General features: G+C 42.4%; 1 protein-coding gene across 3 annotated transcripts in view; it reads left to right on the top strand.

The window, feature by feature from the left end:
- Nucleotides 1–25,491, top strand: part of wasf1 (WASP family member 1) — a 303,562-nt gene that overhangs the window by 118,483 nt on the left and 159,588 nt on the right. For all 3 annotated transcript variants that reach the window (XM_060914066.1, XM_060914065.1, XM_060914064.1), the window contains exon 3: nt 3,599–3,733. In XM_060914066.1, the coding sequence (XP_060770049.1) occupies nt 3,599–3,733 (135 nt within the window). The remainder of the gene's footprint in view (nt 1–3,598; nt 3,734–25,491) is intronic.

Raw genomic sequence — 25,491 nt, 5'->3', positions numbered from 1 at the left:
CATCCTATTCTGTTCACAAAACAACAAACACAATTGTGTTTGTTGTTTTGTGAACAGAATAGGATGATACGGAGTGAACGAGTAACCAATGGATCCACACTCTATAGACCCCTTTCACATGACGTCACCGCGCCGCGAGATTTTGTTAGGCGCCATATTGGAAGACCAAGTACATGCGCTCACAATATAAAACAAAGTACGGGCGAGAGTAAAGTGACACGATGGATGATAATTCTGGTTATGTGAGTACATTACCAGTTGCAGAATGGGCACGGTATGTGGAGAAACTGGCTGTGATTGATGGGTTTGACCCATATGATAAGACTCGCGGCAAGGGAGAATGGAAACATAAGGAGGACCGGACACCAATTCTGCCATCTGTTTGCTATCCAGACATTGTAAGCTATTTGTTGTTTACACCCAGTGCCTACACTCAGTGTTCGAACTATGCCGATATTTTCGGGGGGCCCCTTTTTTTCCCTTGGGGCGCTTGCGCTTGTCTCAGAGCGCGGATCTCCAAACACATGAGAAGCCTTGCGCTTGTCTCGGAGCGCGGATCTCCAAACACATGAGAAGCCTTGCGCTTGTCTCGGAGCGCGGATCTCCAAACACACGAGAAGCCTATCTTACGTACATATCACGCGGACTCCACACCTCCACACACGCATCGCGTCTGAAGTCATAACTCATCAGGGGAAATCGTGTCCACATTGGCATGTTCAAAAAACAACCTCGCGTCAACAATGATACCACACGCAAAAAAAAAAAAACAGTCAGGCTACTCAACAACCAACCTGGCAGCAGCGAGCAAGCCCCAAACCATCCTAAATTATTATTATTATTATTAAATTGTAGAAGTCTGGGAGGCTTGCTCCTCATACAGTTATCAACTTGGGGCCACTTTAGCATGTTTTAAATCTGAATTTCTTGCGTTTGCTTACCTCAAAGTGTCCGCAGATCATTCACAGACTTATCCATTATATCCACAGTTTTTTGCCAAGTCTCACACAGGTTTCTTTCAAGTCTACTGTTGGGCCAATAAATCATAAATAAAACAGCTCAGATTTGTTTGTTTAAGTCGTTTGCCACTCCACTTTATTCTCGTGGGTTCACATACCGCTGCCGTTATTATCCCCTTATCACGAGTTTGTTGGTCTTCCAAAATGGCGCAGGGTCTGTTTACTTCCGGTTTCGGGTGACGTCAGTGAAAGGGGTCTATAATCGGTAGTGTACATTAAATAGCACATGTATAGATTTACAATTATAAGTCTGTAATTATTAGTCCTAAACATTAAGAACTGAAGCCATTTCAAAAACATATGAGATATCTTCATGATACCATAACGATTATTTTGTCATAACAGTCATTGTTATTTCTTCTTGGATGTGAATTTATGGGCCAGGGCGTTTCAAGATTGATACTTGATTCAAGGATCGGACTGGATGAAACCTACACACATTCGTAGTACTGTGCACATTCATAAATGTGAACTAGTGAAGTGCCAAAAATATGACAATCTAACCAGACATGGCAAGCGAAAACATTATACACAAATATACTGTTATAATAATGTGTACATTGTTATTATATAATGTTAATACACAATGTAATTAATACACACATGTTGGAATTTACTCTCCTACCCTACAAAACATATATTCTGACCTTTTAATTGCATTAATATTTTGTTTTGGGCCTGAGATATGGGCAGATCTCCATTTGGTGGCCATTTTGGACGCCATCTTGAATTTCTCAGAGAGCACAAGGGGGATTTCCAGGGACTTTTAGTATGTTATTCCTAAAGGTATTCTGAACATATTCTGAAATTTTCAGCTTGTTACTAATTTGTTCCGGGTATAACCCTATTACTCCTGGGCTAATATATGCCTCTCAAACTTAAATGTAATACGGCTTCCGTAATTCAAAATTAATGTTTATACATTATGTCCACAGTGAGGGTTCTCAAAATAAGGGTGTCCATATAGTGGATAGAAAGGAAAGGCAATGTAACCAAAAACACGGGACCTCCGTCATAAGACCATAGTGGTTTTCAGATGTTTTGTTACCTTATTTACCAGATGTGATGCTGAGGGCAGCGGAATTAAATTTAGAGAATATATTCATCGGCTCTCGGGGCTTAGGGATCCTCGTGGAGTGACAGAGCCAGTGGACTGAATGTTGCGAAGAAAACCCTCTGCCTCGGTAACGGACGTGAAGACCAGGCGCTTGCCGTCATGGGTGATCACCAGGTTTGCAGGATAGAGTAGCCCGTAACGGATGTTCAGAGCTCGGAACCTCGCCTTCACTCCATTGAATAGACATTGCCTCTGTCGAGTTTCAGCTGATAGATCTGGGAAGAAGCTGACCTGTTGGTTCTCATAACACACCTCCTTCTGTCTTCTGGCTGCTCTAAGTGTACTTTCACGGTTTTTATAGTTCAAAAATTTAACTATTGGTCTGGGGGCTGAAAACCGGCTCATGTTAACTTGGCCGACACGGCATGCCCATTCAATTACTGGGGTGGGGGTGAGAGTATCACCCAGTACCTTAGGGAGCCAGTTTTCCAGGAAACTGCACATATCGGTGCCTTCGGTTTTCTCAGGGAGACCGACCAGTCTCAAGTTAGAGCATCTTGCCCTGTCTTCTTGTTCTTGGATTTTATTGCGCAGTATCTCTGTTGTTCCTTCCAGTTGTTTAACTTTTTGCTGGAGAGCGGTGACATCCTCCTCTGTATGTGATATTCTCTCTTCGGTTTCGCCTATTCTCCTTGACTGGGACAGCAAATCTCCCTTGATGCTGTTAACGGCCTCCATCATGTCGGCTGATTGCCGAAATCTTGCCTCAGCGAGCGTATTGCGTTCAATATCTCTATATTCAATGGTCCGCTAGCATTAGCCTCCTCCTGGTTGTCATTAGCATCATGGCTAGCGCCGGTCATGGCTATGTTGTTTTGTGCCGTTGGCTTCGAAGATTGCTGTCCAGGTTTAAAGGTTTTTGGTGGCATATTGTTCTTCAGAGCTTATTGAAACATAAAAGTGAGTTTAAGTTAACTTTTAGTCATTTTTCAAGTATTTTATCAGAAAGTCAGTGATGAGCCAAGTTACTGTTGTCCGTCAGCTGCACTCCATAACTGGAAGTCTTCATGCTGCTGGAATCTTAATTTCCCTGAGGGAACCCACCCAAAGGGATCAATAAAGTTCAATCTAATCTAATCTAATCTAATCTAATCTAAGCTAAGCTAAGCTAAGCTAAGCTAAGTGGTTTAGCCGAGATATGCACTCTACCATGTGCCCTTCTAGATTTTTTTCCCCCTGTATTTTGGTATTAAAAGTTCAGTAAGAGTGGGGGTGTCGTGGTTCAGGTGGATAAGGCGCCATACCATAAATCCAGGGACCTGGGTTTGATTCCGACCTGAGGTCATTTCCCTATCCCTCCTTGTTTCTCTCCCCTGCAGATTTCCTGTCTCTATCCTATCCAATGAAGGTGAAAAAAGCCCCAAAAAAATCTTTAGAAAAAAAAGTTCAGTAAGAGTATGAGCTTTAGAAATTTTGTGTGCTGTATTCGTGAACTTATTAGTGATGTGTTTTCTCTCTGTAGGTAAATATGCAGAGGATCTGTTTGGAGAGCTCTTTAGTGAAGCACATGCCTTCTCCTTTCGAGTCAACTCCCTGCAAGAGCGAGTGGACCGTCTGTCTATCAGTGTGACACAGCTCGACCCTAAAGAGGAGGAGTGTGAGTAGTCTCTCTCTCTCTATCACTCTCTCTCTCTCTCTCTCTCTCTCTCTCACACACACACACACACACACACACACTAAATTGAAAGATGTGTGATGAACTATTTTTTACTTGTTTGCAGTGTAAATTAAACCCTCCACAATGCAAACTGTGAGAGAAAGTCCTGACTGACAGAAAAAACCCACTGCTCATCAGATTACCTATCCAACTCTTTGTTAATCACTTAAATTACAGCCATGTGCTCAGATTTATAGTTTTAATGGTCTTATTAAGTTAACCCGCACACTCAAGATGCTGTGAACTGCTTTTTTCACTGCTCAAAGCTTCTCTTTAACAACTTTTTTTCTCCCAAATAGACCTTGGGATTTCATTTTAAAGCACTCTGCTCACTTTTCATTCATTCTTGGAATGTGTAGAGAACGAAGAGGTATTGTGTCAGACTCAAACTCGATGAAAACAGGTTCTAGGACAAAAACACACAAGAGACGTGGATACAGTGCCAGGGAATGTCACCCATAATACAGCCAGGGATGTTAGAGTGTACTGGTTTTGCATTGTGGGTTAAAAAGGAACTCAGAAATGGTTAATGCTATTGATGCTATAGATAAACACAGAACGTAAAAACATAAAGGCTACTTATAGGGCTCTGTGTATGGGCACTGTGTGAGACAGCTGCCTCTCCAGTAGCTCTGTAGTTTCTAGCTCTTTAAACTTCTTTTTCCCACCTTTTTTACTTTTCTGCTCTTCTTACGAAGACATAGTGTGTTTTACTATATAACATGGATATATTTAACTTTAACACGCAACCAGGAGCCAGTTTTCTCACTTATTCGAGAGAGGAGCTGCTGGCCCTGAAAACAATGGGATGAGCCGGGATACAACAGCCCATCCCGGCCGAGCTGAGGAGGAAACCCAGGGACTGCAAGGCTGGAGCTAAGCTAAAGGCTAGGCTAGTGGACAACTGGCGGCACTACAAACCATCCATTCCTTCCGTTATCATGGGGAATGTGAACTCGCTGCCGAATAAAGTCGACGAGCTTTCCGCTCTGAACAACCAGCGGATTTACCGGGAGAGCAGCTTATTTATCTTTACGGAGACATGGCTAACACACCTTGTACCGGATGCTAACGTGGACCTGCGGGCAGGCCCGTTTCAAGCTATTTGGGGGCCCTAGGCAAAGGGGGATCTGGGGCCCATAATTATCCCCCCCTCGACGAAAGGCCTTATGGCCTCCTACCCACTGAAGACTTAATAAATAAACATCACACATATTGTAATCATTCTTACGATTTTTACTTAATAAATGAACTCTTTATTATAAATAATTATCAAACCCAATTAAACACAAGGATAGACAAAATATATATATATATACACACACACACACACACACACACACACATACACAGTGGTGCTTGAAAGTTTGTGAACCCTTTAGAATTTTCTATATTTCTGCATAAATATGATCTAAAACATCATCGGATTTTCACACAAGTCCTAAAAGTAGATCAAGAGAACCCAGTTAAACAAATGAGACAAAAATATTATACTTGGTCATTTATTTATTGTGGAAAATGATCCAATATTACATATCTGTGAGTGGCAAAAGTATGTGAACCTCTAGGATTAGCAGTTAATTTGAAGGTGAAATTAGAGTCAGGTGTTTTCAATCAATGGGATGACAATTAGGTGTGAGTGGGCACCCTGTTTTGTTTAAAGAACAGGGATCTGTCAAAGTCTGATCTTCATAACACATGTTTGTGGAAGTGTATCATGGCACAGACAAAGGAGATTTCTGAGGACCTCAGAAAAAGCATTGTTGATGCTCATCAGGCTGGAAAAGGTTACAAAACCATCTCTAAAGAGTTTGGACTCCACCAATCCACAGTCAGACAGGTTGTGTACAAATGGAGGAAATTCAAGACCATTGTTACCCTCCCCAGGAGTGGTCGATCAACAAAGATCACTCCAAGAGCAAGGCGTGTAATAGTCAGCGAGGTCACAAAGGACCCTAGGGTAACTTCTAAGCAACTGAAGGCCTCTCTCACATTGGCTTATGTTAATGTTCATGAGTCCACCATCAGGAGAACACTGAACAACAATGTTGTGCATGGCAGGGTTGCAAGGAGAAAGCCACTGCTCTCCAAAAAGAACGCTGATGCTCATCTGCAGTTTGCTAAAGATCATGTGGACAAGCCAGAAGGTTATTGGAAAAATGTTTTGTGGACGGACGAGACCAAAATAGAACTTTTTGGTTTAAATGAGAAGCATTATGTTTGGAGAAAGGAAACCACTGCATTCCAGCATAAGAACCTTATTCCATCTGTGAAACATGGTGGTGGTAGTATCATGGTTTGGGCCTGTGTTGCTGCATCTGGGCCAGGACGTCTCGCCATCATTTGATGGAACAATGAATTCTGAATTATACCAGCGAATTCTAAAGGAAAATGTCAGGACATCTGTCCATTAACTAAATCTCAAGAGAAGGTGGGTCATGCATCAAGACAACGACCCTAAGCACAGAAGTCGTTCTACCAAAGAATTGTTAAAGAAGAATAAAGTTAATGTTTTGGAATGGCCAAGTCAGAGTCCTGACCTTAATCCAATGGAAATGTTGTGGAAGGACCTGAAGCGAGCAGTTCATGTGAGGAAACCCACCAACATCCCAGAGTTGAAGCTGTTCTGTATGGAGGAACGGGCTAAAATTCCTCCAAGCCGGTGTGCAGGACTGATCAACAGTTACCGGAAACATTTAGTTGCAGTTATTGCTGCACAAGGGGGTCACACCAGATACTGAAAGCAAAGGTTCACATACTTTTGCCACTCACAGATATGCAATATTGGATCATTTTCCTCAATAAATAAATAACCAAGTATAATATTTTTGTCTCATTTGTTTAACTGGGTTCTCTTTATCTACTTTTAGGACTTGTGTGAAAATCTGATGATGTTTTAGATCATATTTATGCAGAAATATAGAAAATTCTAAAGGGTTCACAAACTTTCAAGCACCACTGTGTGTGTGTGTGTGTGTGTGTGTGTGTGTGTGTGTGTATGTGTATATATATATATATATATATATATATATATATATATATATACGTTCACGTTCCAGTTCAGTCATGATGCATGGAATTCTTGCAGAGGTTACTAGAATCAGGGAAAATGGCAAGGGCTGTCCTTCCTTCCCATGGAAGCAAAAACAATACAGAGACACAAGCGAAGCAAACTTGCCATGTCGTAGCTATTAGCCGTGCTGATCGCAGCAGGGCTTCCTTGCAGAAAGTTCGGGTTTCTTAGCCGAATTACTGCATTAATATCCGACCAAGGTCACAAACGTAGCCTATTTATGTAAAAAAGAGCTTTCTTGTGAGCCATCTCCTGTCCTACTCCATTCATGCTCACGACACACTAGCTACTTCTGATGAAAGCCATGCAGCTCGCTGAAACTAACTCTTGATTATGACATTTTGATAAACACAATAAGTTAATCTGGGAGAAGTTGACAGTCTTTCACCTATTTGTGTGGCACATATTAGAATTTTTAGCCAGTCCTTGCAAGTTTGTAAGCCTGTTGTGCATGACAACGTTTACATCACTGTTATAAACACTGTCTACAAGATAACTACCATTAACGTAAGCTAGCTACCAAATTTGCTTGTCGACCCGCTTGGTATTAATGAGTGTGTATATTCTCACTTACCAGTGTCTTGTTTTTTTCTGTCTTCCTCTTCCCTTTTCTTCTTTCTCTTCTGGCTCCCTGAGGGGTAATTTTGCTTCATATTTGATTTTTTTTTTTTTTTGCTGCGGAGCTCTGCAACCACTTGACTGGACGGAGATGGGCATTGAGGGGTTGACAACAGACTGTCATTGCACTTTTTGGCCAAAGCATGTAGGGAGGCACTGTTGTGCATTAGGGGGCCCCCCTTGGAACTAGGGTATTTCAACAAGTGTCATTAGGCGCTGTGCTGCCGCGCTCAAAAAGTTGTCATTGCTATTGAATACATAACCAGTCGTTCGGCAGCGGGGGCCCTTCAAGGGCTGGGGCCCTAGGCAATTGCCAAGTCTGCCTGCGGGGATTCACTGCTGTGAGAGCCAACAGAGACACTAACACGTGCAGAAAAAGCAAAGGTGGGGGGCTCATCATTTATTTTAACAACTGCTGGTGTAACCCGGGACATATCTCCGTAAAGACAGTTTTATGTTGCCTGGACTTGGAGCTGCTAGCCGTTAGCCTGCAGCCATATTGTCTGCCGAGGGAGTTCAGTCACGTGATCACCATCTGTGTTTACATCCCTCCGAGGGCAGACGCTGCATGTGAGAGGATTCGCTCTGTCACAGCAAGGCTGTAGACACAGCGCCTTGAGGCATTTATCATAATTTCTGGGGACTTTAATCATGCTACTTTGGACTCTACTTTGGCTGCTTTTTACCAGGCTGTGGATTGTCCAACAAGGAACAACAGGCCAATTGACTTGCTGTATGCTAATGTGAGGGATGCATACAGTGTCACACCCCTCCCCCCACTAGGGAAGTCTGACCACAACGTGGTTCTTCTACAGCCGAAGTACACCCCCCTGGTTCAAAGGCAGCCTGCAACAGCTAGCTCCATCAGGAGGTGATCCCTGAAATGAAAGATGCCCTCAGGGACTGTTATGATATCACGGACTGGGATGTGCTGCTAAAGGCCTCTGCATGCTCTTGCGACAAGGCTTTCGCAGATAGCTTTTCGCAGACAGTTGTAATTTATTGTTGAGCGGGGAGTATAGGCGTGTATAGGTGTGCGCGATGTTATTCACCGCCACAACGCAAGGGGGCGCGAAGTCGCGAAATTGCTAGGAGTAGTTGGTGGGTGTGGTAAGTGGAGTGTTTATCTTCTGGTTACTGAGCAACAGGTCATTCAACACCGCTGTCCTTATAATGCGCTGTCCTTATAATGACTAGAACTGGAGTCGTATAGATGTACATACTTCCTCACTTCCTCGATCAACCACTTTTCATGCTGCTCCATCTTCACTCGTGTTTTTTAAAAATGGCGGTCGTGAAAACAAACCAAACCGGGGAAGTAGGGAAGCGGAAGTGCGTGTACAGCGGATGTAGAGTGGACCAATCAGAGCCCTCTTGTCTGCAACGCTGTCTGCGAGGCTGTCTGTGGTGGTCACAAATTTTGGGAGGTGCGCGCAGAACATCTGCGAAGGTGGGGGGGCTACGCAGACGCTGCCTGTGAAGACTGGGTTGTCAGCATAAATTGGCCTTTAGCCCACACTGTGAGGACATAGGTGGTGTTTACATTAGACCGTATCTGTCTCATTTTCGTCGCGGATGCACTGTCCGTGCACATTAAAACGCCGGGAAACGACTCCACAGGCGGAACAACTTGAATCCGCCAGGGCCCACGTATTCAACCCAGTTCGTATCTGATCCGGTGCTGTGTAAACATTGAGGAACGAGGAAACGCAGTGCTGAGCTCTAGCTGACGTCGTCATTGGACAGCGTCACTGTGACATCCACCTTCCTGATTCACTGGCGTTGGTCATGCCACGTTGGTCATGTGACGCGACTGCTGAAAAACGGCGCGGACTACAGGAAACGACACACAGCGGCTCAGTCCCGAATCACTGCTCGTGCGCTTCACTCACGCGCTCTGTGAGCTGCGCAGGGCCGGAGTGCGCACCCTCCAGAGGGCACTCGCTGTTCAGGGCGGAGTGATTTGGAGTGCAGGAGGAAGCGCTGAGCTGCACTGAGATTTATTTACAAATTTCAACTTATTTACCTCCTTCAGGCGCTTAAACTCAGTGAGAACATGAACATCACAGCCAGGTGTGTTTATCTGCTGGAGAAGGTGTTTGCTTGCCATCCTTCCACTTGCAAGTGGTGAGTGACTTGCGCATGCCCGATATGCACTGGGATCATGTGACGTGCCGTCTAATTAGTCATGTGATTAGTGCATCCGTGTATTGGCGTTGCTGTGTGCACGCGAATCGTGTATTGGCGTTGCTGTGTGCACGCGAATCGTTTTAAAAACATTAATCTGATGATCTGCTGATACGGTCTAATGTAAACACCACCATAGAGGGGCTGACACACTGTCTGACGGATTACCTTAACTTCTGTGCAGACATGGTCTCCCCCGCTAAGACTGTACGGTGTTACCCTAATAACAAGCCATGGGCAACACAGGAAGTCAAAGCTATCCTCAACAGGAAGAAGGCCGCCTTCAGGACCAGGGATAGGGAGGCAATGAAAGCAGCAGAGCAGGAGGTAAAACGCTGTGTGGGGGAAGCTAAGGACAGCTACAGGAGAAAGGTGGAGCAGAAGCTGAAGGAGAACAGCATGAGGGAGGTCTGGGAAGGTGTGAAAACCATCACAGGCCACAATACAAAGACCAGAGCCGTTGAGGGGACAGTGGAGAGGGCAAATGAGTTGAATGACTTTTTCAATCGGTTCAACCAGCCCACATCCCCCCCACCCTCTCCCTCACTGCAGCCATCTCTCCTTCTTCCCTCAACACACCTCCCCCCAGTCATCACAGCAGCCCCCTCCTCCCCCACCTCAACACAGGCTCCTCCATGCATTACTGCAGACCAGGTCAGAGGTCAACTGAGGAAGCTTCACCCCAGGAAAGCAGCAGGCCCGGACAAGGTGTGTCCCCAACTACTGAAGACCTGTGCTGCTGAACTGGGTGAACCACTCCAACGCATCTTCAACCTTAGCCTGCAGCTGGGGAGAGTGCCCACCCTCTGGAAGACATCATGTATTGTTCCAGTTCCCAAAAAGAATTGGCCCAGCGAGCTGAACAACTTCCGACCGGTGGCACTCACTTCACATCTGATGAAGACTCTTCCTCAGCCTCCTCAGACCCCAGGTACAACATGCCCAGGACTATCTGCAGTTTGTGTACCAGGCAGGTGTCGGTGTGAAAGACGCCATCCTCTACCTGCTACACCGAGCCCACTCGTATCTGGATAAGGGAAATGGCACAGTGAGGATCCTCTTCTTGGACTTCTTGGACTTGGAGTGCCTTCAACACCATCCAGCCCCTATTGCTTCAGGACAAACTGAACAGGGTGCCAGTGGACCCCTGCCTGGTCACCTGGATCTCCAGCTACCTCACTGACAGGCCGCAGTATGTCAGGCTGAAGGACATCACGTCTGACATTGTGATTAGCAGCACCGGAGCACCCCAGGGCACAGTGCTGGCCCCTCTTCTCTTCACCCTGTACACCGCGGACTTCTGCTACAACTCAGAGCTGTGTCACATTCAGAAGTTTGCCGATGACACAGCCATCGTTGGGTGTATCAGTGACGACAGAGAGGAGGAGTATAGGAGCCTGGTAAGGGACTTTGCTGTGTGGTGCAACAGGAACCATCTGCAGCTCAACACCTCGAAGACCAAGGAGCTGGTCATTGACTTTGGGAGGTCCAGACCAAAGTCACGACCAGTTCTGATCGAGGGAGTTGAGGTGGAGGCTGTGGATTCCTACAAGTACCTTAGGCTGTGGCTGGACAGCAAGCTGGACTGGACTTGCAACACCAAACACTTATACAGGAAGGGACAGAGCAGACTATACTTCCTTAGGAAGCTGTGGTCCTTTAACATCTGCAGGAAACTTCTGTGGATGTTCTATCAGTCTGTGGTCGCTAGTGTCCTGTTTTACACCGTGGTGTGCTGGGGGGGTAGCACATCCAAGAAGGACACATCCAGGCTGGACAAACTGGTCAGGCAGGGCGGCTCTGTGGTCGGCATGAAGCTGGACTCTCTGGTGACGGTGGCAGAGAAGAGGTCTATGGACAAACTATTGAACATCATGGACGATGCCAGTCACCCTCTGCACACCATCATCAGCAACCAGAGGAGCCTGTTCAGTGACAGAATGCGCCTTCCCAAGTGCAGGACGAACAGACTTAAAAACTCCTTTGTCCCTCACGCCATCAGACTGTACAACTCCTCTTTGGGGGGGAAGGGGTAACAGGAGGACAGAGGATGGGAAGGAGCCGTAGCCTAGCCTAACAATAAGCAATACCGGACAATGTGCAATATAATGTGCAATATAAAGTACAATATCTCTCCTGCCACCACCCCCCTTCTCCCCACCTTTTCCCCCCTCCCCCCTTCCTCTCTTCCCCATATCTTATTATTTTTATATTTGTATATGTAAATACTTAATTTATTTTAATTTATCTAGAAGTTTTCTCTATTTCCTTTCTCTGTTTATCTGTAATGATGCTGCTGGAATCTTAATTTCTCTGAGGGAACCCGCCCAAAGGGATCAATAAAGTTTTATCTAATCTAATCTAATCTAATCTAATCTAATCTAATCTAATCTAATCTAATCTAATCTAATCTAATCTAATCTAATCTAATCTAATCTAATCTAATCTAATCTAATCTATAGGTGCGATGTATACTTGTCAATGATCTACCAAATGTACCAAACAGAAAAAGTTGTGTAATGCTAAAAAAAACTAATTTGGTTAATTGGCAACAGGTCAGTAACGTGATTGGGTATCAAAAGAGCATCCCAGAGAGGCTGAGTCTTTCAGAAGTAAAGATGGGTAGAGGTTCATCGCTCTGTGAAAGACTGTGTGGGCAAACAGTGCAACAATTTAGGAATAACGTTCCTCAGTGTAAAATTGCAAAGAATTTGGGGATCACATCATCTGTGGTACATTATATCATTAAAAGATTCAGAGAATATCAAGAAATCTCTGTATGCAAGGGACAAGGCTGAAAACTGACATTGGATGCCTGTGATCTTCAGGCCCTCAGGCGACACTACATTAAAAGCAGACACGTGTGTATAGTGGAAATCACTGTATGGGCTCAGGAACACTTCAGAAACCCATCGTCTGTGAAAACAGTTAATTACTGCATCCACAAATGCAAGTTAAAACCATAATAGAAACAATATCCAGAAACACCGCCACCTTCTCTAGGCCCGAGCTCTTTTACGATGGACTGAGGTGAAGTGGAAAATTGTCCCGAGGTCTGACGAATCAAAAGTAGAAATTATTTTTAGAAATCATGGACCCCATGTCCCCCAGGTTAAAGAGGAGAGGGACCATCCAGCTTGTTATCAGTGCACAGTTCAAAATCCAGCATCTGTGATGGTATGAGGGTGCATTAGTGCACATCAAATCAAATCAAGTTTATTTGTATAGCGCTTTTAACAATAAACATTGTCGCAAAGCAGCTTTACAGAATTTGAACGACTTAAAACATGAGCTAATTTTATCCCTAATCTATCCCCAATGAGCAAGCCTGAAGTGGGTAGCTTGTACATCTAGGAAGGCATCATTAATGCTGAATGATATATACATGTTTCAGAGCAATATGCTGCCATCCAGACAAAATATTTTTCAGGGAAGGCCTTCCTTCTTTCAGCAAGACAATGCCCAACCGCTTTCTGCACATATTAAAACTGCATGGCTCCATAGTAAGAGTCCGGGTGCTAAACTGGCCTGCCTGCAGTCCAGATCCGTCTCCCATGTAAAACATTTGCCGCATTGTGAAGCGCAAAATATGACAAAGGAGACCCCGAACTGTTGAGCAACTGAAATTGTATATCAGGCAAGAATATGGACAACATTTCTCTATCAAAAATACAGCAATTGGTCTCGTCAGTTCCAAAACGTTTACAGATAGCCCAGGAGTAATAGGGTTATACCCGGAACAAATTAGTAACAAGCTGAAAATTTCAGAATATGTTCAGAATACCTTTAGGAATAACATACTAAAAGTCCCCGGAAATCCCCCTTGTGCTCTCTGAGAAATTCAAGATGGTGTCCAAAATGGCCGCCAAATGGAGATCTGCCCATATCTCAGGCCCAAAACAAAATATTAATGCAATTAAAAGGTCAGAATATATGTTTTGTAGGGTAGGAGAGTAAATTCCAACATGTGTATATTAATTACATTGTGTATTAACATTATATAATAACAATGTACACATTATTATAACAGTATATTTGTGTATAATGTGTTCGCTTGCCATGTCTGGTTAGATTGTCATATTTTTGGCACTTCACCAGTTCACATTTATGAATGTGCACAGTACTATGAATGTGTGTAGGTTTCATCCAGTCCGATCCTTGAATCAAGTATCAATCTTGAAACGCCCTGGCCCATAAATTCACATCCAAGAAGAAATAACAATGACTGTTATGACAAAATAATCGTTATGGTATCATGAAGATATTTCATATGTTTTTGAAATGGCTTCAGTTCTTAATGTTTAGGACTAATAATTACAGACTTATAATTGTAAATCTATACATGTGCTATTTAATGTACACTACCGATTATAGAGTGTGGATCCATTGGTTACTTGTTCACTCAGTATCATCCTATTCTGTTCACAAAACAACAAACACAATTACTAGGGGTTGGAGCACTTATTTTCATTAATATTAATTAAAGTAAATTGGTGGTGTAAAATGAAAAATGGCATGTTAAAAGGTCATGCTGAGTTCAGTCATTTTTAAAAGGTCATGCTGAGTTTAGTCATTTTTTGTCCGAACACACTGGCATTGCTAGTCGTAAAGACTGGCGCTAGAAACTCAGATTAATTTTTTTCCACCCTTAAACAAGTTTGAATAAATTCCCTACTTCATTGATGGTACAACAAAGGTCCAAGCATTACAACTGAGGCACTGAGAAGTGTTTAAGTCTACTCATTGTTTATAAGCAAGAGCTTTTATTGAGGCAGACCTTTTTGTCATGAAAGTCGCCGGAATGTTGAAGAAGTGTACTGAAACAGCTTGCCATTGTAGTTTTAGAAGATAGAGTTCTCAAATTTAATTTCCCTTTAATATTTTATCAAAGCTTAAAGATGCACTAAATATTAAGGAAATTGATGTCTAATTGTTGTCTTACATTATGTTCATGTATGTAGGTAGCCTACTAAGCTAATCTGTCAATCATGTCAACCATCAAATTCCATGTAATTTCCACATTAATGACCTTGTAATCTTGGTTAATTTTAATTTTAACAGTGTGACAATGGTGAATTTGCATTGCTTGTATGAGAGAACATATAATTTAACATTTTAATTGCATTTATATTATGTTTTATCCCTGAGATATTGAAAAATCTCCAATCGGTGGCCATTTTGGACGCCATCTTGAATTTCTCAGAGAGCACAAGGTGGATTCCCGGGTACTTTTAGTATGTTATTCCTAAGGGTATTCTGAACATATTCTGAAAAATTCAGCTTGTTACTAATTTGTTCCGGGTTGGACTCAATTTTGAGCTAATGCTCTTGGGCTAAGATTGTTGTTAAAAGTAGAGGTAATACAACACAGTGGTAAACATGCCCCTGTCCCAACTTTTTTGAAACATGTTGTTGATATCAAATTTAAAATTAGCATATATTTCTCAAAAAACAATAAAATTTATCAGTTTCAACATTTGATATATTGTCTTTGTACTATTTTCAATGAAATATAGGGTTTCCATGTCTAATGCAAGTTGAAAAAATAAGCTTTTGTGAAGTGAAGGATCACTCTAGAGATGTGAGAGGAACATAATCTGCTGTGTTTATTGAACTAAAATAAGAAGAAAGCAATAAAATTAATAATGTGCTTATGAAAGTGCATTACCGTGCAGCTTGGTTTTATAGTCGTGTTGCTGCATGGTGTGTGTGTACGTACAATGTTCCATCCTTCACTGATGACTCCGTCGAGACCAGTGATGAGCTTTATTTCCCTTAGTGTTTGCCTTTTATCTTTCATTGTGCATCCTGATAAGGATTTAACTCCATGCTTTGAATATGTTTTAATGATACTCTTTACTTTTACAGTTAACTCTGATTGCTCATCCTAAGGACTGAATTAAACAAATACAATACAGCAATAAATTTCGAAATAAATAATATAATGTGATGGACCAAGTGATATTTTCAAGCTTACAAATAATAAGGGTGGTGGTCATCTTTTTTAATGAAACCAAATTCATATTTATTTAAAAAAATGAGAAAAAAGATTTAGGAAAAGATCTTACACCTACAACATGAAATCATAATGTTATGTATGTATGTATGTATGTATGTATGTATGTATGTATGCCCTAAGTTATGAAGCCTACAGAGAATAAACATTATACAGTATGCATACAGTATGGCAATATGTTAGCTGAATGCCAGCCAAATATAGTGGTGCTTGAAAGTTTGTGAACCTTTTAGAATTTTCTATATTTCTGCATAAATGTGATCTAAAACATCATCAGATTTTTACACAAGTCCTAAAAGTAGATAAAGAGAACCCAGTTAAACAAATGTGACAAAAATATTATACTTGGTCATTCATTTATTGAGGAAAATGATCCAGTATTACATATCTGTGAGTGGCAAAAGTATGTGAACCTTTGCTTTCAGTATCTGGTGTGACCTTCTTGTGCAGCAATAACTGCAACTAAACGTTTCCGGTAATCAATCAGTCCTGCACACCGGCTTGGAGGAATTTTAGCTCATTCCTCCATACAGAACAGCTTCACCTCTGGGATGTTGGTGGGTTTCCTCACACGAACTGCTCGCTTCAGGTCCTTCCACAACATTTCGATTGGACTCAGGCCAGGACTTTGACTTGGCCATTCCAAAACATTAACTTTATTCTTCTTTAACCATTCTTTGGTAGAACAACTTGTGTGCTTAGAGTCGTTGTCTTGCTGCATGACCCACCTTCTCTTGAGATTCAGTTCATGGACAGATGTTCTGACATTTTATTTTAGAATTCGCTGGTATAATTCAGAATTCATTGTTCCATCAATGATGGCAAGCCGTCCTGGCCCAGATGCAGCAAAACAGGCCCAAACCATGATACTACCACCACCATGTTTCACAGATGAGACAAGGTTCTTATGCTGGAATGCAGTGTTTTCCTTTCTCCAAATATAATGCTTCTCATTTAAACCAAAAAGTTCTATTTTGGTCTCATCCATCCACAAAACATTTTTCCAATAACCTTCTGGCTTGTCCATGTGATCTTTAGCAAACTGCAGACGAGCAGCAATGTTCTTTTTGGAGAACAGTGGCTTTCTCCTTGCAACCCTGCCATGCAGACCATTGTTGTTCAGTGTTCTCCTGATGGTGGACTCATGAACGTTCACATTAGCCAATGTGAGAGAGGCCTTCAGCTGCTTAGAAGTTACCCTGGGGTCCTTTGTGGCCTTGCTGACTATTACACGCCTTGCTCTTGGAGTGATCTTTGTTGGTTGACCACTCCTGGGGAGGGTAACAATGGTCTTGAATTTCCTCCATTTGTACACAATCTGTCTGACTGTGGATTGGTGGAATCCAGATTCTTTAGAAATAGTTTTGTAACCTTTTCCAGCCTGATGAGCATCAACAACTTTTTTTTCTGAGGTCCTCAGAAATCTCCTTTGTTCGTGCCATGATAAATGAATGACCAAGTATAATAATAACCACAAACATGTGTTATGAAGATCAGACTTTGATAGATCCCTGTTCTTTAAATAAAACAGGGTGCCCACTCACACCTGATTGTCATCCCATTGATTGAAAACACCTGACTTTAATTTCACCTTCAAATTAACTGCTAATCCTAGAGGTTCACATACTTTTGCCACTCAAAGATACCGTATGTAATTTTGGATCATTTTCCTCAATAAATAAATGACCAAGTATCATATTTTTGTCTCATTTGTTTAACTGGTTTCTCTTTATCTACAACCCCGATTCCAAAAAAGTTGGGACAAAGTACAAATTGTAAATAAAAACGGAATGCAATGATGTGGAAATTTCAAAATTCCATATTTTATTCAGAATAGAATATAGATAACATATCAAATGTTTAAACTGAGAAAATGTATCATTTAAAGTGAAAAATTAGGTGATTTTAAATTTCATGACAACAACACATCTCAAAAAAATTGGGACAAGGCCATGTTTACCACTGTGAGACATCCCCTTTTCTCTTTACAACAGTCTGTAAATGTCTGGGGACTGAGGAGGCAAGTTGCTCAAGTTTAGGGATAGGAATGTTAATCCATTCTTGTCTAATGTAGGATTCTAGTTGCTCAACTGTCTTAGGTCTTTTTTGTCATATCTTCCGTTTTATGATGCGCCAAATGTTTTCTATGGGTGAAAGATCTGGACTGCAGGCTGGCCAGTTCAGTACCCGGACCCTTCTTCTACGCAGCTGTGATGCTGTAATTGATGCAGTATGTGGTTTGGCATTGCCATGTTGGAAAATGCAAGGTCTTCCCTGAAAGAGATGTCGTCTGGATGGGAGCATATGTTGCTCTAGAACCTGGATATACCTTTCAGCATTGATGGTGTCTTTCCAGATGTGTAAGCTGCCCATGCCACACACACTAATGCAACCCCACACTATCAGAGATGCAGGCTTCTGAACTGAACGCTGATGATAACTTGGGTCGTCCTTCTCCTCTTTAGTCCGAATGACACGGCGTCCCTGATTTCCATAAAGAACTTCAAATTTTGATTCGTCTGACCACAGAACAGTTTTCCACTTTGCCACAGTCCATTTTAAATGAGCCTTGGCCCAGAGAAGACGTCTGCACTTCTGGATTATGTTTAGATATGGCTTCTTCTTTGAATTTTAGAGTTTTAGCTGGCAACGGCGGATGGCACGGTGAATTGTGTTCACAGATAATGTTCTCTGGAAATATTCCTGAGCCCATTTTGTGATTTCCAATACAGAAGTATGCCTGTATGTGATGCAGTGCCGTCTAAGGGCCCGAAGATCACGGGCACCCAGTATGGTTTTCCGGCCTTGACCCTTACGCACCGAGATTCTTCCAGATTCTCTGAATCTTTTGATGATGTTATGCACTGTAGATGATATGTTCAAACTCTTTGCAATTTTACACTGTTGAACTCCTTTCTGATATTACTCCCCTATTTGTCAGTGCAGAATTAGGGGGATTGGTGATCCTCTTCCCATCTTTACTTCTGAGAGCCACTGCCACTCCAAGATGCTCTTTTTATACCCAGTCATGTTGATGACCTATTGCCAATTGACCTAATGAGTTGCAATTTGGTCCTCCAGCTGTTCCTTTTTTGTACCTTTAACTTTTCCAGCCTCTTATTGCCCCTGTCCCAACTTTGAGATGTGTTGCTGTCATGAAATTTCAAATGAGCCAATATTTGGCATGAAATTTCAAAATGTCTCACTTTCGACATTTAATATGTTGTCTATGTTCTATTGTGACTACAATATCAGTTTTTGAGATTTGTAAATTATTGCATTCCATTTTTATTTACAATTTGTACTTTGTCCCAACTTTTTTGGAATCGGGGTTGTACTTTTAGGACTTGTGTGAAAATCTGACGATGTTTTAGGTCATATTTATGCATAAATATGGAAAATTCTAAAAGGTTCACAAACTTTCAAGCACCACTGTAGATGGCTAATAAATACTAGGTTAGGTGCTAGCTGCTTCTCATTTTCCAGCTGATGTGTCTTCAGTGTAAACATTTATTTCTGTGTTCAGGAGTGGAGGATTTTCAAATGTTTAATCAAATGTTTTATCAGGTTTGATTTATTATGTGATTTTGTATGTAGCCATGAGGTTAAGGTATTCGAATCAATTTTTTACAAAGTACAGAAAGATCCTTCATGACATGTTGGCACACTCTGTTTTTGCTCTTCGTGCATGAAGGATTAAGCTAGACTTGGAATTCATTTTTTATAAATAGTATTAATAAGTTTTATGATGTCATTTTGTTTAAAGTCTCAAAAAAAGGCTCCGAGGTTTTTTGGTTCTCAGTAGTACCAAATTATGCCTTACTCCTTTTAGATGTCTATTTTTATGCTTGCCACTTTCTTCTACTTCTTCTTCTTGATTTTATTGTCTTACATTTGACAACAAAGGAAAAAAAAATCTATTTCCTTTTAATAGAGACCTTTCCTAGCCCTGATATTTATTTATTTATTTATTTATTTATTTTTTGGGGGGGCCCTTAATGACAAAGTGTATGTTTCATTGTGGTAGTAGTCTAGACACAATTGAAAATCTCAAATCATTTCTACTCAAGAAAAATATGGCAAGCTTGAAGGCACACTTGGGTGATTGGCAGCGGCAAGTCTGAATACGTGTAACTTTCCTCATGTAAATAATGATGTAAGTCTGACTATAAATACATATAACCCACTATTCTCATACTCAACTGCTGCTCAACAGGTTCTTTTAGTCTTTTCCTCTCTTAACCACTCCTTATTGCATCTTATTCAGTAACTGCTACAGATTATTATTTGGCAACTACAGTGAAACAAATAGAAAACTATGTGATGAAGTAAATGAGACGGGTAAATCTGCCAATAGGATTTGGGAATTAAACTCCCAGCATTGTCCGCATGTCCAGACTAACATTCCTCCCATTCAAATCTACATACCTTGTTGTTACTGAATAACATGCAGTAGTTAAGCTGAAAGGTAGCCATGGCATTCTCAGTTTGTTTTCCTTTTTCTATCCCTCTTTCTTTTACTCAGGAGCTAGGCAGGGACTCATTATGTATGAAGGTCAGGGAACAAGAGGAAGAGGACACAGGAAACATGCACAGAGGGAAGGAGATGGACAGATCCAGGGCAGGATGGAAAAGGAGAGTGTGGATTATATGTCACAAAGAGACAGCACACAGGGTTTCAGAGAAGTAAATCAAAAAAGGAAGGAAGCTGAAGGAAAAATAATGATATGACATTAAAAAGAGATGTAGAGGCTCCAGTGAAATGGAGGGAAAGCAAGAAAGTGGAAAAGAGAAAATCAGGAGGCGGTAATACTGAACCCTGCAGTTAAACTCAGTGGAGTGTGTGTGTTTGCAGGCGTGCGCATACTGCAGATATTCATCCTTCTTTGGGGAATTGCTGAATCCTGAATACATGTGTAAATGAATATAGAACAGCTCTGTGTTGACTACTGTTTAAAAAGAAATGGAGATAGTGGATCCGAGAAAGAATGATAGACAAAGAGAGGAGAGAATCCATTTGAGCTTCATTTCCTGAGAATCTGCTCATTTCCCTTTTTCTCGAGTGGTGTATGGGTAATAGCTTATTGTTGTTATCTAGCGTGTGTCTGTCTGTCTGTCCATGGCTCAGCAGTCTCACAAATCAGTGATGGTGGCAGATGATGGAATGCTTTAGTAGCCAAATGTTGTTGGGTAAATAGTGTGTCCTATAGCCCCGCCTTTGTGGACGTTCAATCCAAGCTTGTATAAAAATATTAAAATAGTTTTTAATGGGACATTATACATTTGAATCCTGCAGCCATGGATGGTGCTTAACCCAAACATACCCCCAGCCACAAGGTCATGAGGAGCCAGCTCACCTATGGTTGATGGTAAAGGTCAGAGATTATCACTACATTCAGTCTACTAGGAGGGCCAATTTTGACCTTGTAGAATCTGTAGAAGTGTCACAGTGTTTCCCAGGTCCGTGCAGCAAAAAATCTCCTGGAGCGCCGTTCCTTGTGGAATGGCATGTTTACACTAGAAGCTAAGTGTCCAGCCAGTTTGTTGGCCTTGATGACTTCTGTCATTTTCGGCAGAGCACTAGGCATATTCATACTGTGGCAGATAAATAATTGGTCTGCTGAAGGCAAAGCTGTAGTGTGGTTCATATAGTATTGTGACATGTCCTGGGCCACAAAGAAGACTTTTATACCTTCATGGATTGTTGTGAGGTAAATTGCCTTGTTGAGAAACTTGGTTCACATGAACTTAGGCAATAACCTAGGATTCAAATAAGTTACTCTGGAATCATCTGGCCAGCTACGCATACAGAGCAAGCTTAGTCCAAGGCTACAACTCTCCTGCCCTTCTTTCTATGGTGATTGAAATCAGAAAGTTCTTATTTAATGATAGCCATTTCAGATGAACATTCTGAATGGTTTCCTAGAGGGAGGACTTGCGGCACTCCAACACAAGGGGAAGGTCCCATGCTCCTGGGGTAATGTGGTGCCTTACACTGTCATAATGGGTTGAAATTGCTGCCACATACACCTGCAGCACAAACGGGGACTTGCCCAGATTCAGCCGTCCAATTTAGGCACTGGACAGCTCACTAGTGGGTTCTTGAACAATTGTCCCACCTGACAGTGAACAAAGCTCATGTACTATGAGTTCTAGTGCTTAGAATCATTTCTTGGACTGCTACATCATAGTTATCAAACTGTTCACTGCTCCAAATGGCCAAAACCACTTCTCAGTTCATCTGTGCCAAGTCCTCCTCCAGATGGAGGAGGAGTCCTCCTCCAGCAGGAACCAGGATTTGGCAGACACAAGTGGAGCTCTAATCCTGCAAACATGTATCTGGGCAGAATCAGTGAAAGAGGTGGAAACACTTACAGTAGGCCAGTCGTGGGCTAGTGGCTTCTGACCATAAGGGCTGTTTGACTTTGTTAGGGAGCATCACACTCAACAGGTTGTGGACTACGCATTGGTAAAAAAGTCTTCCTGTGCCTGGCCGAACTTTTCCCAGATTTTCTCCTTTTCCCACTTTTCTCCTGGACAGCATGTCTGCCATTCTATTGAACTAACCAAGCAAATAAATCAAATAGTGCAGTGAGGCTACTTGTTTGTGAGTCCACTTGAGGAACAATCATGTGCAACCCTGGTGAATTCATTGTATGCGCCTAACCTTCACTTGTCCAAGGCAGATCAGGACCAGTAGGAAGAACATTAAGCTTGCTCATAGTTCTAGTAGGTTAGATTAGATTAGATTCACTTTATTCATCCCACATCGGGGAAATTCACATGTTACAGTAGCAAGAAAATGTCAGACAGATAACAAATAAAACTAAAATAAAAATTAGACAAACGAAGGATTAAATACAGAGGGCTATTTGCATTATCTACTGTGAAAAAGTATAGAAAAATTGCCTTATTGAGAGGCTTGGAAAAATTGCACATTACAGGTAGACTCTGTATATATACACACATATATACATAAATTATATATAAATATAAGTATGCATAAAAATAGTTTAAGGCCTATATTATTGCACATAATAATTGCATCGGTGAGAGATGGCAGAGGTAGGGGTGGTGAAGTAGTGCAAATATAATGACAAACAGGTTATTGGTGCTACGTTACAAGTTGTGGGTGTTATACAGTCTGACAGCAGTAGGTATGAATGACCTGCGGTATCTCTCCTTCTTACACCGTGGGTGTAGCAGTCTACTACTAAAAGAGCTGCTTAAAGCCCCCACAGCCTCATGTAGGGGGTGAGAGGGGTTATCCATGATTGAGGTCAGCTTGGCTAACATCCTCCTCTCACCCACCACCTCAGTGGAGTCCAGAGGACAGTCCAAGACTGAGCCAGCCCTTCTGACCAGTTTATTAAGTTTCTTCCTGTCCCGCTCTGAACTTCCACAGCCCCAGCAGACCACAGCGTAGAAAATCGCTGATGCTACCACAGAGTCATAAAAAGTCCTAAGCAGTGTCCTGCACACACCAAAAGACCTCAGTCTTCTCAAGAGGTGGAGATGACTTTGGCCCTTCTTGTACAGGACATCTGTGTTGTTAGTCCAGTCCAGTTTGTTGTTGAGGTGAACACCCAGGTATTTGTACTCCTCCACGATCTCAATGTCCAAACCCTGGATGTTCACTGGTGCAATTTGAGGAACTGTCCTTCTGACATCGATCACCACCTCCTTTGTCTTGCTGGCGTTGATGCGCAGGTGGTTCAGTTCGCACCAGGCGACAAAGTTGGTGATGACCTCTCTGTACTCCAGATCGTCCCCCTCTGACACATCTCCAATGATGGCTGTATCATCTGAGAACTTCTGGAGGTGGCAGCTGTCCATGTTGTAGCTGAAGTCCGATGTGTAAAGTGTAAAGAGGAAAGGAGAGAGCACTGTACCCTGTGGAGCCCCTGTGCTGCAGACTACCACATCAGACACACAGTCGCGGAGCCTCACATACTGTGGTCTGTTAATGAGGTAGTCGATGATCCATGCAGCCAGGTGGCAGTCGACACCAGCTCCCTCCAGCTTCCCCCTAAGCAGTGATGGCTGGATTGTGTTGAAAGCACTGGAGAAGTCAAAGAACATGATTCTCACAGTGCTCCCAGTGCCCTCCAGGTGCAAAAGTGACCGGTGTAGCAGGTAAATGACAGCGTCATCCACACCAATGCCCAGTCGATATGCGAACTGTAGGGGGTCCATCTCGCTGTTCACCAGGTGTCGGAGCTGGGAGAGAACAATCCTCTCCATGATCTTCATTAGGTGAGATGTTAAAGCTACTGGCCAAAAGTGGTTGAGCTCCCTGGGGTGCGCAGTCTTGGGAACTGGAACCACACATGATGTTTTCCACAGAAGTGGAACTTTCTCCAGACTGAGGCTCAGGTTGAAAATGTACAGAAGAATCAAGGTTGATGTGTTCTGATCTCACATTATGATTGCAGCCCACCCCTGCACCTCTGGTACACTACACTGGTTTCTAACTGGTGAGGGAGACTTCTTCACCACACCCTCTGGCCTTATTAGCACTTAGGCCCACCAGTGTCTGTTCCATCTTGGATGTCTCAAAGATTTCCTTCTTCCACCAAGGATGTTGAGGAACTTTTTATTCCTGCACCATTGAGAACATCCTGACAGGAAATATCTCCACCTGGTTTGGAAACTGCAGCAAGCAAGACAGGTGGGCTCTCTAGAGAGTCGTGCGATCAGCCGAGAGCATCATCCACACTGAGATCCATGACCTGCAATCTATCTACACCAAGTGGTGCCAGACCAAAGCCAAGAAGATAATGAAGGACCTCAGCCATCCCAACTATGGCCTTTTCTAGTGGCATGGTGGTGTAGTGGTTAGCACAGTCGCCTCACAGCAAGAAGGTTCTGGGTTTGAACCCAGCGGCTAGCAAGGGCCTTTCTGTGTGGAGTTTGCATGTTCTCCCCGTGTCTGCATGAGTTTCCTCTGGGTGCTCAGGTTTCCCCCATAGTCCAAAGACATTCAGTTAGACTTCTTGGAGCTGATAAATGTAGTTTTTTTTCTTGGTCTGCCATGACTTCTCCTTCCATGAGTTGGCTCCCACAGCACGTTTGTGAACTACTTCATCCTTTTTTTCCTCCAACAATGACCTGAAAATCTCAATCTACGCTTGCGGATGGTTTCACTAAGAGATAGTAGATCTTTGTATAATGTGTTGCTTGTGAGTTTTTGCCACCATGATACATTTAGAACAATTCTGAGCATTTTTTGTGCATGTCCCATTTAACCTTCTCTCAAAAGCTTTTGTTAGTGTGCAACATTTGGCTCCATATAGCAGTATGCTCTCCGCTGCTGCTCTGAAGAAGTTGATTTTCACCACTTGACTCAGACTGGGCTTCCATACCAATAATCATTTATTCATGGCTGCCCATGCTAGTGCAATTCTTACTTCAGTGTCTTTACTGGAGCTGCTAATCCAAAACTCCAGGTACTTGAAGTCTTCCACACAGTTTAATAGCCGGCCTTTTGTTGGGGGATGAATACCTAATGTACACTCCGGATTTCTGTTTTTTCATCTTAATTTTTGTTTGTGTTACAATAAATAAACAATTTGCACCTTTAAATGGTAGGCATGTTGTGTAAATCAATGGTGCTAACTCCCCAAAAATCCATTTTAATTCCAGCTTGTAATGCGACAAAACAGGACAAAACACCTGTATGAATACTTTTGGGATGAATACTTTTGCAAGACACTGTACCTTCAGGTTGATTTAATGCCATATATTCTGTCTTCAAATCATTTACATAAAGACCCACAAGTTTTGCAGTCTCTTCTACTTTAT

Source organism: Neoarius graeffei, chromosome 2, assembly GCF_027579695.1.
Source record: "Neoarius graeffei isolate fNeoGra1 chromosome 2, fNeoGra1.pri, whole genome shotgun sequence".
Lineage (NCBI taxonomy): Eukaryota > Metazoa > Chordata > Actinopteri > Siluriformes > Ariidae > Neoarius > Neoarius graeffei.
The sequence above is the reverse complement of the archived record's forward strand: the minus strand, read 5'-3'. Positions and strand labels throughout refer to the sequence as shown.